At 40.0% G+C, this 16,847-nt stretch overlaps 2 protein-coding genes across 2 annotated transcripts in view; both read right to left on the bottom strand.

Moving 5' to 3' along the window:
- The window catches only part of macf1b (microtubule actin crosslinking factor 1b), a 35,030-nt gene extending 31,961 nt beyond the window's left edge, over positions 1–3,069 (bottom strand). Inside the window, exons 1-3 of the mRNA XM_042771883.1 lie at positions 2,757–3,069; positions 2,595–2,626; positions 2,105–2,216 (exon numbers count right to left, since the gene is read on the bottom strand). Coding sequence (XP_042627817.1) covers positions 2,105–2,216; positions 2,595–2,626; positions 2,757–2,861 — 249 coding nt within the window. The 5' untranslated portion in view covers positions 2,862–3,069. The remainder of the gene's footprint in view (positions 1–2,104; positions 2,217–2,594; positions 2,627–2,756) is intronic.
- A 716-nt stretch (positions 3,070–3,785) lies between these two features.
- LOC109087686 (plectin-like) overlaps positions 3,786–16,847 on the bottom strand; it is a 68,335-nt gene continuing 55,273 nt past the window's right edge. The window contains exons 32-35 of the mRNA XM_042771986.1: positions 12,469–15,822; positions 5,123–12,220; positions 4,726–4,830; positions 3,786–4,598 (exon numbers count right to left, since the gene is read on the bottom strand). Of these exons, the coding sequence (XP_042627920.1) occupies positions 6,107–12,220; positions 12,469–15,822 (9,468 nt within the window). The 3' untranslated portion in view covers positions 3,786–4,598; positions 4,726–4,830; positions 5,123–6,106. The remainder of the gene's footprint in view (positions 4,599–4,725; positions 4,831–5,122; positions 12,221–12,468; positions 15,823–16,847) is intronic.

The following is a 16,847-nucleotide window of genomic DNA, read 5'->3' as shown; positions in this document are numbered from 1 at the left end:
AACATTGCAATTGTGAGTTATAAAATGTAATTCTGAGAAAATATCTCACAATTGCTTGTCAAATTTTGTGCAGTTTTGAGAAAAAAAAGTCTGAATTGTAAGATATAAACTCACAATTCTCAGATCAAATATGAATTGGGAGTTTATATCATGCAGTTCTAAGGAAAAAAGAGATACGAACTCGCAATTGTGAGAAAAAAATAGTCAGAATTGTGAAATAAGAAGTCGCAATTACCTTTTTATTTATTTATTTATTTATTAATTTATTATTCAGTTGTGGAAACAGGCTTCCATACTATAGGTTTTCACCACAGAATAAAAAAAAATTAAAACATAATTGCAACTTTTATCACAAAATTCAGACTTCCTGCAATTTACTTTTTTTTAATTTTTTTCGCAATTCAGAATTGTGAGATGTAAATGATGAATTGTGAGGAAAAACAGTCAAAAGTGTGAGATAAAAAGTTTACTTTTTAAATTTTTTGTATTCATTGGTGGAAACAGGTTTGACTTTTTTCTCATAATTGTGATTTTATATCTCATAATTCTGAATTCTGAGTTTATTTCTCACAATTGTGAGCTAAAGAGTTGCTATTATTTTTTTTTTCTTGGCAGAAATAAGCTTCCATTATGTTCCTCTGTAGAGCAAAACTCGTCCAAGACTGGCAGTGGACGGCTCAATTACTGCTGATGTGAGTGAGACAGTGAAGAGATAAAACAGAGAGGAGTGTTACAACATTTCCATTGTGGACAGATAAGAGAACGTCCACTGTTCGATCGTGTGTTTTTCTCCGGTCCGTCAGCGTCTCATCGGAGTCTAATGTGCTTTCAGAGTGCTCTCTCATGTGTGTGCGGGGCCCCAACACAAACCTGCACCCCGCTCTCCTTGACCATTCCTAGCACAAAAGAGCTCTCCTCTGAGGAGCTGCACCTCGCTCTCCTCTCGCAGGACGGATTTATGGCTATAGCTCAAGCATATTCTTTGAGCATATTTGATAGGGATGCTTACCCCATCACCATGGGGACAGTGTGCTACAAGCCTCACATCGCCGCCTTTGATCAGCTTTTTTCTCATCAAAAAAGGCCCCTGCCCACACAATTACCACACAGCAAAGAGGTCTGCATATTCCATTCCGGATGTGCTCAGGATAGGAGTTTTTTTATTTATTATTATTATTTTTTTATGTAGTTTTGTCCAGGTGGTCATGTTATAAGACTATTTCATGGTTAAAAAAAAAAAAAAAAAGAAAAATTAAAAAGGCAAATAAAAACAAAAACAAACAAAACATACATTCACATAGGATCATTAGTCTTAAATCTGAAGACATGAGCCACATGGCATAAATGCCTCTCCACTTTTGTCCAAACCTTTATCTTTATCTCCTTACAGTATGATGTCATGAGAAATGAGACGTTATACTTCATCACAAGACAAAAGGATGAAAAGCCTGGGTGGAGACGGTCAAAGGCTGTCTCAATAATGGCACAAAAGAAACTTGAGCTTATTCAATATTCAAATAAAAAGCTTTTGTATAACGAGTAACAGTAGAAAATGAAATAATGGCCATGAAGGTGTGAAGGGGGATCCAGAGGTCTAAAAGAGAATACACCGCCCAGCATCATATTTGCTGAAGGAAATCCAATGGTTGTTTCTTACTAATTTTGCGGTGCTGATTCCAAAAATACTGCCTGTTTTGCTTAAGCATGTCACACTTTCTCACGAAATATGTTGCATTACACACCAATTTTGCGTTCAGTACCTTTTGTAAGGTGAATAAGTCTTGATGAATACTTATCAGTGGAAAAATCTGCTTCTCTGAGCCAGATTACAACTATCTGTTCAATTCTCAGCTCATTTAACATCTATGAATGAATCTGAAGACATTATTTTATGCCTTTTCTTTTCCCTTTTTTACCCTTTGCAGAAACTCTATGTGATGGAAAGTTTTTACTGATATTTTTGGACTCAGTGTCATCAAATTAGGTAACATCAGGCCTTTTTTGCGAATCAGCATAATTTTTGTTTTAAATTACAGTACATTATATTTTAAAACAGAAGCATTTTAGAAGTGTCCTTGGGCCCCAGTGTCTGTGAGAGACTCACAGCAGGATCCGGTGGAGGGAGTCTCTTCTCCATGCTCTTCAGCCAGTGTCTCAGAGCCCTGATCTGCCCTCTGAACTCACTCTTCCACTGACTCCACTCCCCTGAATCCATCCTAGCAACAGTACAAGAACACATTCACACCTCTCTAAGTGGAGTGAGCAGAGCTGGAGTCTAAACAAAGAAGAAGACAGAAGCTCAAAATAAACTGCTTAGTTTTCACTGGAGTCACCTGTTTTGGTCACTACATCAGAATGATACTTCTGTTTGTTTTACTGTTGCTCTTAAATGTAGAAAATAACCATACGGGATGAGTAGACATGTCCAAATGTATAATATAACTAAACACTGTTAGATGTTAGCTCAGACATGACCTACAGCCTGAATGCATTACATTTGTGTAATTTAATTGAAAAAAAAAAACCATATGGGCTTTATTATTAAATTAAAATATAAAATGGAAAATGGACAGTATACTGTATGTTTAATTTACCCATACTGTCTTCTTTTCTGTGCAGCTGCTTCCTGAAACAGAGGGACACCAACCGAACACTCACTTCATTTACAATTCAATATTGTTTGCTTATGAAATATTTTCAGCTAGCTTATTAGCTTTTTTATGTAATTCTATCTCTCTGCTGATGTGAAGGCATACCGTAGAGCTGCCATCATGCGGAGAAAGGCACGGCATGGGCACAGTTAATGCAGGAGGAGCAGAGAGGCTGCCGGCAGTGTAATGGCACAAAGGCAGGCCATCCATGAATGTGTCTCCCTCTGGGTTCTGTCTTTCAGCCTACAGATGTAACATAATGTCATCTGAGTCTGTCATCCAACTTCCCTGCCACCAGAGGACAGCATCCACTGAATACTGACTGTTTCTCTAATCAACACCATCATCTGCATCATACTTCCTGATTGTATGTTTAAAGGGATACTCCACCCCAAAACGAAAATTTTGTCATTAATCACTTACCCCCAAGTCGTTCCAAACCCGTAAAAGCTCCGATCGTCTTTGGAACACAATTTAATATATTTTGGATGAAAACCTGGAGGCTTGAGACTGTCCCATAGACTGCCAAATAAATAACAGTGTCAAGGTCCAGGAAAGGTATGAAAATTGTCTTCAGAATACTCCATCTTCCATCAGACGTGCAATCTGGGTTATATGAAGCGATAGGAACACTTTTTGTAAGCGAAGAAAACAAAAATAACGACTTTATTCAACAATTCCTTTGTCAACAGTCTCCTCTGTGTCTCTCCATATCACCGTATGCTGCGTATGCTATTCTGTGACATCCCCACCATGTCTGATGGCAGATGGAGTATTCTGACGACGACTTTCATACCTTTTATGAACCTTGAGACTGTTATTTACTTGGCAGTCTATGGGACAGTCTTAAGCCTCCAGGTTTTCATCCGAAATATCTTAAATTGTGTTCTGAAGACGAACGGCGCTTTTAGTGATAAATGACAAAATTTTCATTTTGGGGTGGAGTATCCCTTTAAGTAGTCTGGTGATTACTCACCTTTGGTTTCTAACTGCTCGCTTTGTAAAATTATTCTGATACATGACTGCTAAAAATATGTGTACTTTACTGTTTATTGGAATGTCATATTGATATGAATGATCAACTAGATTAAGCACACGATAAAAGATAAAACACAAACTGTACAAAGTCTGGAATTGATCTTTCCAAAATAAATTTATTTACACTTATAGTGTATCATGTTATTAACTCACTCTTTATTACCAGTCTCTACTAAGGGAAAAGTTTGTCCACCAGTTAGTATTTCATACATCTTTTACTCAAATCTTCCATATACTGGTGAAAATTCAAAAGTCTATTCTTCATCTTTTTAGAACACTTTAAAGCAAGTTAGTAAAACATGCAAAAAATATTTTACATAAACATCAAAAAATTAAAAATAAAATAAAAAGAAGAGAAAAGAAGAAGAAAAAAAGTCAAGTACTTTCAAAAGACACAACAGTACAATTAATATAAAAACAAGCAAAGAAATACATGGGAGGCAACAAATGACCAAAACATGTTTTTTTGGCACAGGAAATGTAAAAATGAAAAATTAAATTGCCGTACACTAAATGAGCCAAAATACATTCAGTTAAAGATGTAATCTGCATTTATTTGTTTTATGTAAATGTGTAATGCAATACAAGGGTTTGAACACTGTATCTAATGCATTAAATGTTTTATTTAAAAACTCATATTGGGGCTAGAAACAATGTAGGCAGTAGAACTTGGAGATTCTACATAAAAATTCCACATTAAGATCAATTTAATGGATCCAATTCTTTTGTTGTTTTGAATCATTTTGTGTAAACTCCAAAGTCCAGCTCCCAGCTGATGAAAACAGGAGCAGTCCACTAAAGTGTCAGTTCTTGATATGATATCCAAGGCAAACTTCAAGGTAGCCCTAGACTCTAGTATCTTCATGCAAATGGCAGATGCAAAGGTAGGAGGAAACCCTCAGTGAGGCTCTAAAAACAACATTAAAAATATAATATGAAGCAACAAAATGACAAAAAGGAAACAAAATAGTGCATGAAGGGAAACAAAAATATATAATGCAAAATCATAAAGAGGTGGTGAATTTTTAATAAATACCTGAATGTCTAAGGATGTGGGCTGCTGATGGGCTTCATTTATCTCATGATCCAAGACCAAATGTGTGGAATCATCAAGTTGTCTGTATTTAGTAACTGATGATCTCTGCAGGAGGTAAAAAACATGACAAAACCCACACTATAAATGACAAAAGAACTATTATATAGCTTAATGCTGTCAAGAAAATCCTCAAGAAAAAAGCAGACATATAATATGCCATTCAACTTAAAAAAGAAGCTTCTCAAGATTGCATAAACTTCTACAGCAGCTGTTTTTGAAAGCACAGTGGTAGAACTGAGTAAAATAGGTGTTAAAAAAATAAAAATAATTTTGAAAAGTAAAATCAGTGTGGCCATTAGGAAACAGCGGCAATAAATGTAAATTTAGTTTAACTTACAAGTACTACATTTCATCCAGATCTGTCCAGATGTTATGAGTGAGGAATGGATCAGACACCTGAGCCATCTGAAATCTTCATTGGATATCACATCAGTGGAGGATTGACAGTAAAACTGGGCCTTGAGGGGTCCTTTATAGGGTAGTCAGGAGTTTTAAAAAGGACTTTGCAGAGGGACTGGATCCAGTAAATGAAAAATGGACTTTCATAACAAAAAAAAAAAAAAAAAAAAAAAAAAAAAAAAAAAACATCCAGTTTCAGGGGACAGTAAAATTGGCTTGTTGTACAAAGTGCTTGCTCCTCCTTTAATGTTTATGTATGTTTATGTAAAGGTGTAGTGTTGTTTTACATTCTGTGAAACAAGCTGCAACTTATATTTGATAGGATGGCTAGCAGCCTCTAATATATCCATCTATCAAATCTATACAAATATGTAAAATAATCACACTCTTTGTTAATCTAATTTTTTTTTTTGTAAAACCTGGTATATTTTCTGTTACATTATCCTGAAATAAATCAAAGTATAAAAAGAATTTCCTAAAATAACATATAGAAATAGAAATAATAGGTGATATTAAATACAGTCTAAATTAGTTTGATTAAAAAAAAATCTGAAAATTAATTATTTTAAAATTATTTAGATGTTGTATTTAAGTATAAAATAAGAAAAGAAAATTATCACTTTCAAAATATGTAATATCTGTATGAACTGAAACAAACCAAAAATAGACAACTTGATTAACCAGGTAATAGTTATTAAGCATCCAAAATACATAAAATGGGTATTCAACCATCATCAGACAAAAAGATACTGGTAGTTTTTGGAATGCATTTTCCTATACCAAACACATGCAAAGAAGAATAAAGTGATTTTTTTTTTCTCTCTAAAATTAATTTCTGTGTATTATGTAACTGTAGTGTATAAAATCAGCACTAATATGAAAGCTGCAGGACCTTGTGTTAGGTTTGTTGTGAGGTCTGGCTTTAAAATCTGCGGCTGTAACCAGAGGAAGTATATGAAGATGAGGAGAAGTTCATGCTGAATCCAGAGCCAGTAGCATCAAAGCTCCCTCTTCTTGAACCTGATCTAGAGCCTGTCCTGGATCCAGACCGAGAACCAGAAGCAGATGCAGCACCACTGACATTGTAGGGACTGTAGAGACCTTTACTGGATGTTGATGAAGCTTCCAGAAGCCTAAGGCCAGATTCCTCTTCAACCATACTTCTGTCCATGGCATCTTTGTAGGAGATCTTCAGTTTTAATATATTACGTAAAAATTTTGAGTAAGCACTCACATCTCTGAGCTTTTGTGCTGTACGGCCATCAATAGAACCTTTCACGATGGCATCCTCTAGGGAGATTCGTCCCTCAACCTCTGGCTCAATAAGGCCACCAGTGAGATACTGCACCTCCAGGAAACGCTGCCCTGCCTCATAATAAAGCCAGCCTTTCTTGAGAGCCTGAGCAGCAGACATTTTGACTTTAGTGCGAGGATCCTCAAATCCATGGAAAGATTTTTGGGCTAAGTTGAGTCTGTCAACCATTATCTTATCTATAAGACCCTTCTCTGTGGCTTCGGCAACTGAGAATTTCTCTCCAGTACATGGGTCTATTATGCCACCAGTGCAAGCCTGAGCCTCCAACAGTCTTTGGCCAGTTATAGAATCCACTAAGTTCCTACGCATGGCTTCAGTGATGGAAACTTTTTCTAGGCTATCCGTATCAAGGATTCCAGCCACAGGACCAGTCTCCTCAGTTGGATCATTCCATACAGTTGCAGGAGTTTTGATGGAAGGTATAGGGCTCATTGGATAAGAGGAGGTGGATCCAAAGGAAGATGATCGGGATCGGAAGCCACTCATGTTTCCAGATAACATATCAGCAAATTCTGTGATAGACAGGGTGCCGGAGCGGTACTGCTCTATTGCACTCTGGTCGATAAGACCTTTTGCAATAGCATCATCAATGTCATACTGTCGACCTGATCTTCGGTCAATGAGTATAGACTTTTCAACCCCTTCTGATGATGTCATTGTGATTTCTTCCCATTCACACTCTTGCTCCGAAAGTTCAATGTAAGTCTGATGGTCAATTAGCCCTTTGCGGTAGGCTTCATACACAGACATTTCTTTGCCTGAGTCTGGATCTACAATGACAACTCTGCGTTTACGAACTGAGGATTTGGACGAAGTCTTTGTCTCACGTTTCTTTTCTTTAAGAAGCAAGAGCACAAGACCTGTATCTGGGTCGATTATACACCTGTCCATCAGCTGCAGGTAGGTAAGATTCTCTTCAGAGTTTGGGTCAAAGAAGCCCTTGGTGTCATCCGATGGGTCACTGAGGATCTCATTCATCTCTTCATCAAAAAATCCTCGGTTGTAGGCCACTTCAACTGGCAATCGGTGACTCTGCTCTGGGTCAATGATTCCTCCAGTAGCAATCTGTGCCTCAAGAAGACGGATACCATGGTCTCTCAAAATCAGGCCCTTTTTCATAGCCTGGAACAGTGAGATCATTTTGCCTGTATAAGGATCTCTATAGCCAGTCACAGCTCTCTCGGCAGACAGGAGCTTGTCTTTGAACTCTGGGCCGACGATTCCCATCTTGGCTGCTTCATTTACAGTTAACTTGAGGTTCTTGATAGGGTCAATGATATAACCTGTGGCTGCTTGAGCTTCCAGCAACTCGAAAGCAGTGCCTGGCCTGATCATATTCTTTTTCATGGCTTGGTAGATAGAGAGACGGTCTTTAGTAGACTCCACAAACACACCAGCAATACAGCTTGTGCCCTCAAGATATTTTCGCAAGCTATTGCTCACCTCCTCCATTGTTAGTAGTCCCTCATAAAGTTTGCTGATTGTTTGTTCATCGATGATTTTTGAGCGGAATAACTCTTCTATTGTTATTTCTTTTCTGAGACCTTTGAAGATCAGTCTTCTCTCTCCCAGAGACAACAGATATACACCATCTTTGTCTAACTTGCTTCTTTTCAGAAGCTGAGAATATGAAACTTTTTCATCAGTCAATGGGTCGACATATCCTTTAACCTCATCGGAGAGCTTTTCATTTGTCTCTTTGTTAATATGTCCACGTTGTGTGGCAATCTCTGTTGGCAAGTGGAAGTTATATTCTGGATCAATGATACCGCCTGTTGCTATCTGAGCTTCAAGAAGCCTTAGGGCATAGTCCTCTGGGACAAGGTCCTTTTTCATTGCTTGGAAGAGGGAGATCACCTTTCCACTATATGGATCCTTATAGCCAGTGACTGCTCTCTCTGCAGACAGGAGCTTATCATGAAGTTCTGGGCCCACCACGCCTTTACACACTGCTTCATCTACAGTGAGCATTTCATTCCTGACAGGATCAATAATGAATCCAGTGGCTGCTTGAGCCTCCAAGAGGGCAATTGCAATGTCTGGCTTCAACAGCTCTCTCCTCATTGCTTGATAAATGCTGATCTTGGAATTTGAATCAGTCAACACACCAGCAACACTGCCAGTTCCATACAAATACTGCTTAACACTTTGCATCTCCATGACATCACGCATAGTCTTTTTATCTTTCTTCAACAGGTTGTAGGTCTCAAGGTCAATGATACGGGCATTGTAGAGATCCTCAATAGTGATTTGACGTCTTCTTGTGCTGCCGGTCAGGGTATTCCCCCCTTTAATGATTTCTTTCTGCTCCAGAATCTCAATTATGATGATTATCATTCGTTCCTTTGTTAAACTGCCAGAGCGATATTCTTCTAGAAGCCGAGCCCTCTGATCTTCAGGTAGTAGATTTGAATTCATGACATCCCAGAGAGACATAGAGCCCTGACCTTCAATGGGTATATCAATCTGGGTATTAGATAGATCACTCTGGGTTTGTTCTTCACTGTAAATATATGTCTTCTCAACAACCGTTGGGGCCTGTGGTTTGGAGAGCTTTAGTAGATTTAACCCTGTATCAGGATCAGCCATACACTTGTCTTTCAACTGTTTGTATGATATGCTTTCATCAGATGCAGGGTCAGAGAAGTACTTGCTTTCAGCAATGCTGCTGGCCAGATGTTTGGTAACATATCCACGCTGGATTGCAGTCTCAACAGGAATACGATGACTGTTCACTGGATCAATAATTCCACCAGATGCTAACTGGGCCTCCAAGAGTGGCATGGCATATTCTTTGGGGATAAGGTCTTTCTCCATGGCTTGATATAGTGAGATCTTATTGCCTGTGAATGGGTCTTTATATCCAGTGACAGCTTTTTCAGCAGAGAGAAGTTTCTCATGAAGCTCCGGACCAACAAGACCTGCTTTAACGGCATCATCCACAGTGAGACATTCATTTCTTGATGGATCCACAATGAATCCTGAGGCAGCTTGAGCTTCAAGCAAGGGAATACCAGTGTTCGGTCTGAGGAATTTATTTTTCATTGCTTGGTAGATGCTAACTTTCTCTTTTGTGGGCTCAAGGTAAACTCCAGCAATGCTCTCAGAGCCTTGGAGATACTTGTTGACTGAAGTGTTTTTGCTGACCTCTTTTGGAGACTTTTTACCTTGTTCCAGCAAATCATAGGTAGACTTGTCAATAATTTTGGAGTCAAATAGTGACTTGGCTGGAACTGGTGCCCTAAGTCCCTTAAAGCAGCCCTCTTCTTGTTTCTTGGCATCTTTCTTAGTAACAATTTCAATTGAAATCTTTATAATCTTCTCAATTGTCATTTTCCCAGATCTATATTGCCTTATTAGGTCAAGCCTTTGCTCTTCAGTGATATAGTCAGAGTTAATGAGCTCCCATAAGGTAACTTTTCTCCCTTTGAAAGGTCCAATCTGAACTTCAACAGCTGCCTGAGTCATTGCGTCTTTGGTCTGGGCATCAGTGTACTTCATCTCCTCTTTGGCATTGATGGCTTGTTCAGACAAAGGCAGAAGCTGAAGGCCAGTCTTTTTGTCAGTGACACATCTTTTATAAAGCTGTGGATAAGTGAGATATTCCTGAGTGTTTGGGTCAAAGTATCCCTTAACTTCATCACTTGGGCTGGTCAAAAACTTGTGGGTTGCATCATCAAAACATCCCTTCATGCAGGCAATGTCATGTGGAATGCGGTGACTTTGAACAGGATCAATGATGCCTCCGGTTGCTAGTTGTGCATCAAGCAGTCGAATTCCTTGTTCTTTCATGATCAGGTCTTTCTTCATAGCCTCGAACAGAGAAATTGTTTTTCCAGTGTAAGGATCTTTATAGCCTGTGACAGCTCTCTCTGCAGACAGTAGTTTTTCATGAAGTTCTGGACCGACAACACCTGCTTTGACAGCCTCATCTACTGTGAGTTGTTGGTTTTTAACAGGATCTACGACATATCCTGTGGCAGCTTGTGCTTCTAAGAGATTAAGAGCAGGCCCAGGTCTCATCATGTCTCTTTTCATGGCATCATAAAAGGACATTGTTTGTTTGGTTGAGTTAATAATTACTCCTGCAATGCATTTAGTGCCTTTCAAGGCATTGCGCACATGCTCCATCTCAGACACTTCTTTTACAAGCAGTTGTCCTTTCTGCAACTTGTTATAGAGGTCTTTGTCAATAATTTTTGATTCAAGAAGTTTTGTAGCAGGTACAGGTGCTCTCAGGCCATCAAAGGCAAGCTCATTCTTTTTCTCTTTTTCCTCTGCCACAGTTAGGACAATTCTGATTATCCTTTCAACTGTAATTTTTCCCGTTTTGTACTGGCGGATAAGATCTTTTTTCTGGTCTTCAGTGAAGTACTCAGAGTTTATAATCTCCCATATGGTCACAGTCTTTCCTTTAAAACGCCCAAATGGCACAGACACAGTTGTCTTGTCAAACACATCTCTTGTTTCCTCATCTGTGAATATCCTGGCATTTAGAGCAGCCTCCTCAGAAATTGGCAAAAGAAGGAGTCCTGTTTCTGGATCAGTGACACACCTTTCTATTAGTTGTTGGTACATCATATTTTCTTGGGTGTTTGGGTCATAGAATCCCTTGACATCATCTGTTGGATTTTGTAGGATTTTACTGGTGGCCACATCAAACTGACCCTGCTTATAGGCTATTTCATTGGGCACACGATGACTATTGACTGGATCAATAATGCCACCTGTTGCTATCTGAGCCTCAAGCAACCTGATGGCATGATCCTCCCCAATGAGACCCTTCTTCATAGCTTCAAAGAGGGAGATCTTTGCCTCTGTGTATGGATCCTTGTAGCCAGTGACAGCTCTCTCTGCAGACAGCATCTTGTTGTGAAGTTCAGGTCCAATTAGACCCTCTTTAACTGCCTCATTGACAGAAAGTTTCTTGTTTTTAACTGGGTCTATTATGTATCCAGAAGCAGCCTGTGCCTCCAGCAGCACTAGCCCTGTCCCAGGAGCAATCTTCTTCTCCTTGACAGCTTGATAGATGGGCATTTTTTGATTTGGATGAACAAGCAGGCCACCGATGCAGTTCTTGCCCTCAAGAACTGTTTTAAGTTTGTTTGTCTGGCTGAGTTCTTCGACTGTGGTGTCACCACTCTGGAGCTTATCATAATCCATTTTGCTTAAAAGTCCTATTTCAAAAAGTCTACTTGCAGGCACCTTCTCACGAATGCCATCGAAGGATAATGGAGAGAAACCATGTGTGCTGTCGACATCATCAGAAATACTTTGACCATTGAGGACTTTTTTGAATTCTGTCTGGATGTGAATCTCCTGGTTGATTTTTTGAGCAACTTCAAGCTGTTGAAGTTTCTCACGCAGTTTCTGGTTTTCCTCAGCAAGAATCCTTTCTTGTTCAAGCCTCTTCCTCTCAAGTTCATGCATTTCTTTCTGCTTGTTAAGCATTTCTTGTTCAGCCTCTTTCTGTTTTATCAGAGCAGCATCCATAGTGGCCTTCAGTCTAATCTTTTCATCCTCCATTTGTTTTCTTTGACGTTCCTGCTCATCTTTAAGGGCTTTTGACTTTTTGACCTCTTCTTCAAATTGGTTCTCCAACCTCTTCTTTTCATCCTCAATTTGTTTTTCCTTCTTCAACAGCATCTCCTTTTCTGACATAAATGTCTGCTGGAGAATTGTTTTCTCCTGTTTAATTTGTTCTTGCTGAGCATTTACTATCTGTAAAAGAAGAAATGATGAACAAAGTTAAAACAATTTTAAAAAACATTCAAACAAATAATTTTCAATGATGTAAAAATTCATTTTAAGATTAATGAGAAATCATTAGAGAATATAATTAAAGATTGGAACATTTGTAACCAAAAAAAAAGAAAGAAAAAAGAGAACTGAATTAAAGCAATGTTAGTTTTCGGAGAGAGGGTTAACAATGACATAAGCAGCAATTTATGCCATCTTTTACACAATACCTCTTTGGACTTTTTCTGTAACTCTTCAGCCTCTTTTTTCAATTTTGCCTTCTCCTTCTCAAGATCAGCAATGGCTTTGCGCAAGTCATCTGCTTCTTTGTTACTGCTCAATCTCTGTATTTCCAATTGTTCAAAAACTGTCATTTTCTCTTTGGTGGCAAGCTCGGTCTCATGAAGTCGGGCACTAATCACATCTGCCTGCTTCTTGAATTTCTTGGCTTCCTCCTCAGCTCTCGACTGGGCGTCACTGAGCTGGGACACCTGAAGTCTAAGTTTCTCTGCCTCAGCTGTTATCTCCAACTGTCTTCTGCGCTCAGCCTCCAATGATTTTTGGAAGCCCTCAGTTTCCTCCTCAAGCCGTTGCTGCATCAGTTGTTTGTCTTCAAGCAGCTTTTGAGCTTGCTCTTGAGCAAGGTCTTTCTGTCTCTGCAACATTTCTGCCTCTGCTCTAAGTTTAGAGGCCTCCTGAATGGCTTGCATCTTTTCTTTAAGCATCTTTTCTGCAAGTGCCCTTTGCTCGGCAAGGTCAGTCTCTGCAATATGTCTCATGCGAGCAGCCTCCTGGGTCTCAATGCTGAGCCTGGCAGCCTCCTCAGCAAGTTTTTTCATGTTCTCAGCCTCCTCAGCCAAGAATTTTTGAGTATTATCTTTGTCCCTCTGGATGAGACGGTGGTTTTCCTCTTCAATTCTGAGCTTGAGTTTGATGAGCTCCTCCATTTGAATCTTGACTTTGAACAGTTCCTCCTCTACCTGGGCTTTCTGTTTAACAGCATCACTGACCTCGTCCTTTAGGCGATGAAGTTCATCATCCAAGAGGGTCTTTTGTTTGTCTGTCTCATCCAGCCGCAGTTTCACTTTAGCAAGCTCTTGCTCAACCTGAGATTTCTGCTTAAGTGTCTGCTCTGCAAGTGTCTTGTGCCTAGCCATCTCTTCATCAGCTAACTGTTTTTGTTTCAGCGCTGATGCCTCTGCCTGGGCTCGCTTTTCTGCCTCTAGCTCTGCTTCTTTTCTGAGCCTCTCAGCAGCTTCTTGGGCTTTGGCCTGATTGGCTGCCTCAACCTCAGCAGCCTGACGCTGACGCTCTGCATCTTCTGCTTGTTGGCGGAGGAGGGCAGCCTCTTTCTCTGCCTTTTCTTTGGCCTTTTCTGCTTCTTGGGCAAGCTTTTTGGCTTTCTCAAACTCCTCCTTGAGCTTTTTCTGTACCAGGCTGTCCTCCTTCTGCTGAACAAGAACATTATGGACTTGATGTTCAGCTGCAATTGCTTTCTCTGCAGCTTCTCTGGCAGCAAGTATTTGCCTCTCAGCTTCTTTATCAGCATCTTCTTTTTGCTTTCTGGCCTCATCAGCTTTCTTTTTGAGACGCTCTACTTCTCCTTGGGCAGACTGGCACTGTCGAGCTGCTTCCTGCTCTGCGGCAGTAATCTTTTTCAGTTTTTCTTCAGCCTCCCTTCTTCTGTTTTCTTCATGAAGGGCAAGCTTACGTAGCTTCTCAGCTTCCTCCTCAACTCGCAGTTTGCTTTGTTGTGTTTCCTCTGCAATATTTTTCAGCTTATTCAGTTCAAGCTCCAAATCAAGCTTGCCAGATGAAGCCTTCTCGAAGTTAACTTTCAAGATACGAATCTCCTCTTCAACTATTCTTTTCTGTTTAAGAGTGTCATCCACAATTGATTTCTGTCTATCTAATTCCATTTCAGAGGACTTCTTGAGCTGTTCGATCTTCTGATGAATGTCTTGCTTGTGCTGGGTTGCCTGATCTTCAAGAGCCTTTCTCTGGTAAGCCTCATCCTCAGCTTGCCTTCTCAGGCGTTCATTTTCGGCCTCTTTTTCCTTTAGAGCAATCTCTGCTTCAGTTTTCAAGCGAGTGGCCTCATTAATGGCAGAAAGTTTCTCTTTGAGAATTCTCTCAGCTTCTGCTCTCTGTCTTGCTGCTTCTTCCTCAGCAACCTGTCTCTGTCTCTTTGCCTCTTCAGCAATGGCACGAAGCTTGGCTGCTTCATCTGCAAGATCCCTCAGTTTAGCAGCTTCAGCTTCCAAGAGTTGTTTACTCTTTTCAGTGGTGGACATGCTCTCCTTCTCAGCTTTAGACTTCAGCAACAAAAGTATGTCCATTTCACTTCTAACTTTGGAAAGCTCATCTTCAAGCTGCTTCCGCTGCTGCTCTGCAGCACTAATCTCATTCTTAAGACGGTACAGTTCATCATCAAGCAGCGATCTCTGTTGCTCGGCATGATCAAAATCAGCCCTCAAGCGGATCAGCTCCTGTTCTGCGGAAAGCTTCTGTTGTGCTGTGCTCTCTGCCAGCTTCCTCTGCCGCTCCAGCTCTTGCTCGGCCATGTCTTTCTGTTTCAGGGCAGACTCTTCAGCTTTGGCCCGTTTTTTGGCCTCACGCTCAGCCTCGTCCTTCTGTTTTTCAGCCTCTTCCTGTGCAAGAGTCTTTTTGTGGGCTTCTTCCTCTGCCTGGAGCCTTAGACGAAGGGCTTCATTGGCTTTTTGCCTCCACTTTTCAAGCTCTTTCTCAGCCTCCTCCCTTGCATTGTCTGCCTCTTCCTGATGCTTCTTGAGGCGTTCTGCCTCCTCTTGCAGTTGAACGACAGTCCCATGCTTCTCTCGGAGTGACTCCTCAAGTTTGGATGTCTTTTCGACGTAGGACATGCGTTTGCTCTGCAACTCAGCAGCAGCACTTTTCTGAGCTGCATCTTGAGCTAGCTTGATTTGTCTGGCTTTCTCAATCTCAGCCTGCTTCATGTGTCTTTCTGCCTCCTCTGCTTGCATCTTGTGCTTTGCGAGTTCATCCAGGGCTTTCTGCTTCTGCCTGGCAGCCTCTTTCTCTGCTTCGGACTTCAGCTTTAACTCTTCCTCCGCCATTCGCTTCTTCTGGGTCTCCTCGTTAACCTGCTTGCGAAGTTTCTCAGCCTCTTCATGAGCAACTTTGCGAAGTCTCTCTGCCTCTGCAGCCTTGTCTCTAAGCTGCCTCAGCTCGTCCTCTGCAGTGGACTTTTGCTTTAGTGTAGTTTCTAGTTGAAGTCTTATGATGCGGATCTCTTCCTCTATCTTGACCCGGCTTTGTAAAGCCTCCTCCACTTGTTGGCTCTTTGATTTCATCTGTTGTTCAGAGAGGTTTTTGAGCTCGTGCAGCTCCAGCTGAATGTTCCGTTTTTGCCTTTCAGCATCCACAGCAACAATCTCCCGTTTGCTAACCTCCTGTTGCATCATGAGCTTGAGCTCCTGTGCCTCTTTCTCTGCTTTGGCAATGGCCTTGGCATGAGCTTCAGCTAGCTGCTTCTGTTTCTCTAACTCTGCCTGCATCTCAGCCATTTTTTTCCTCTCTTCTGCTTTTTGTTTCTCAGCAGCTTTCTGTATTAGTGGAGGTAAATGGTAAAGAAAATTATGATTAAGATCAAGCATGACGGGGTGTTAAAGGAGTAGTTTACCCAAAAATGAAAAGTCTGTCATTTTTTACTTCATTCCAAACCTGTATTGACTGTCTACAATATTATATTTTTACTTTTTTTTTCCAGTGAACACAAAAGGTGATATATATCGATGCTCTTTTGAACATAATAAAAGTAAATGATAACAAGAGATGTCAAACTCTTGATGTACCTCTGAGATGTCCCTCTGTTCTTCAAACAAAAAAAGCAATCCATATGACTTGTACATTATATTCCTAGACTTCTGAAGCCAGAAGGAACAGAGGGAAATCAACAATTTGCTAGTCACTGAAAATGTGTTCACTATTGTATTTTTTCAGTGAATAGTGACATCATTTTTTACGCTATTGTATATATTCAGAAATCTAGGAAGACAGCACAAGTTGGACGACTGTTATCGTGTTTAGTCACTTTTGAAGTTTGTAAGCTTCAGATCCCATTTATTATTAAATGTTTCTCTTTTGTGTTCCATGGAAGCAAGAATGACATTTGCGGTTTGGAATAATATGAGTGTGAGCAAATGATGACAGAAGTTTAAATTTTTAAGTGAACTAATTCTTTAAGTGTTAAGGTTATTATTTAGCTCAAAGAAAGACAGGTTTAGATGCAATCATGACAAACAGGGTTAAGGTAAATGAATAGTCAATCATCATATCATATGCAATCATTTGGATTATGGTAAGATGATATGATTAATGTATGGAGACACAAGACACTGTTTTAAAACACTACACTCACAACATGCGAGGGAGAAGCTCCCAAATGGTGGCTCTATGAAAACCATTTACTGCATTCCAAAGTGATTAAAAAATTCTGCAGAACAAAATAGAATGTAATCAATATGCTTTTGCTTTAAACTAGATGACTGGATGAAAACTGAGCATACAGTTAATATAAACTTTAAGTGTGTTTTAAAAAATCCTGCCTTTCTAAAGATTTTTCATTGTT

This window comes from Cyprinus carpio, chromosome A16, assembly GCF_018340385.1.
Source record: "Cyprinus carpio isolate SPL01 chromosome A16, ASM1834038v1, whole genome shotgun sequence".
NCBI classification, from domain to species: Eukaryota; Metazoa; Chordata; class Actinopteri; order Cypriniformes; family Cyprinidae; genus Cyprinus; species Cyprinus carpio.
The sequence above is the reverse complement of the archived record's forward strand: the minus strand, read 5'-3'. Positions and strand labels throughout refer to the sequence as shown.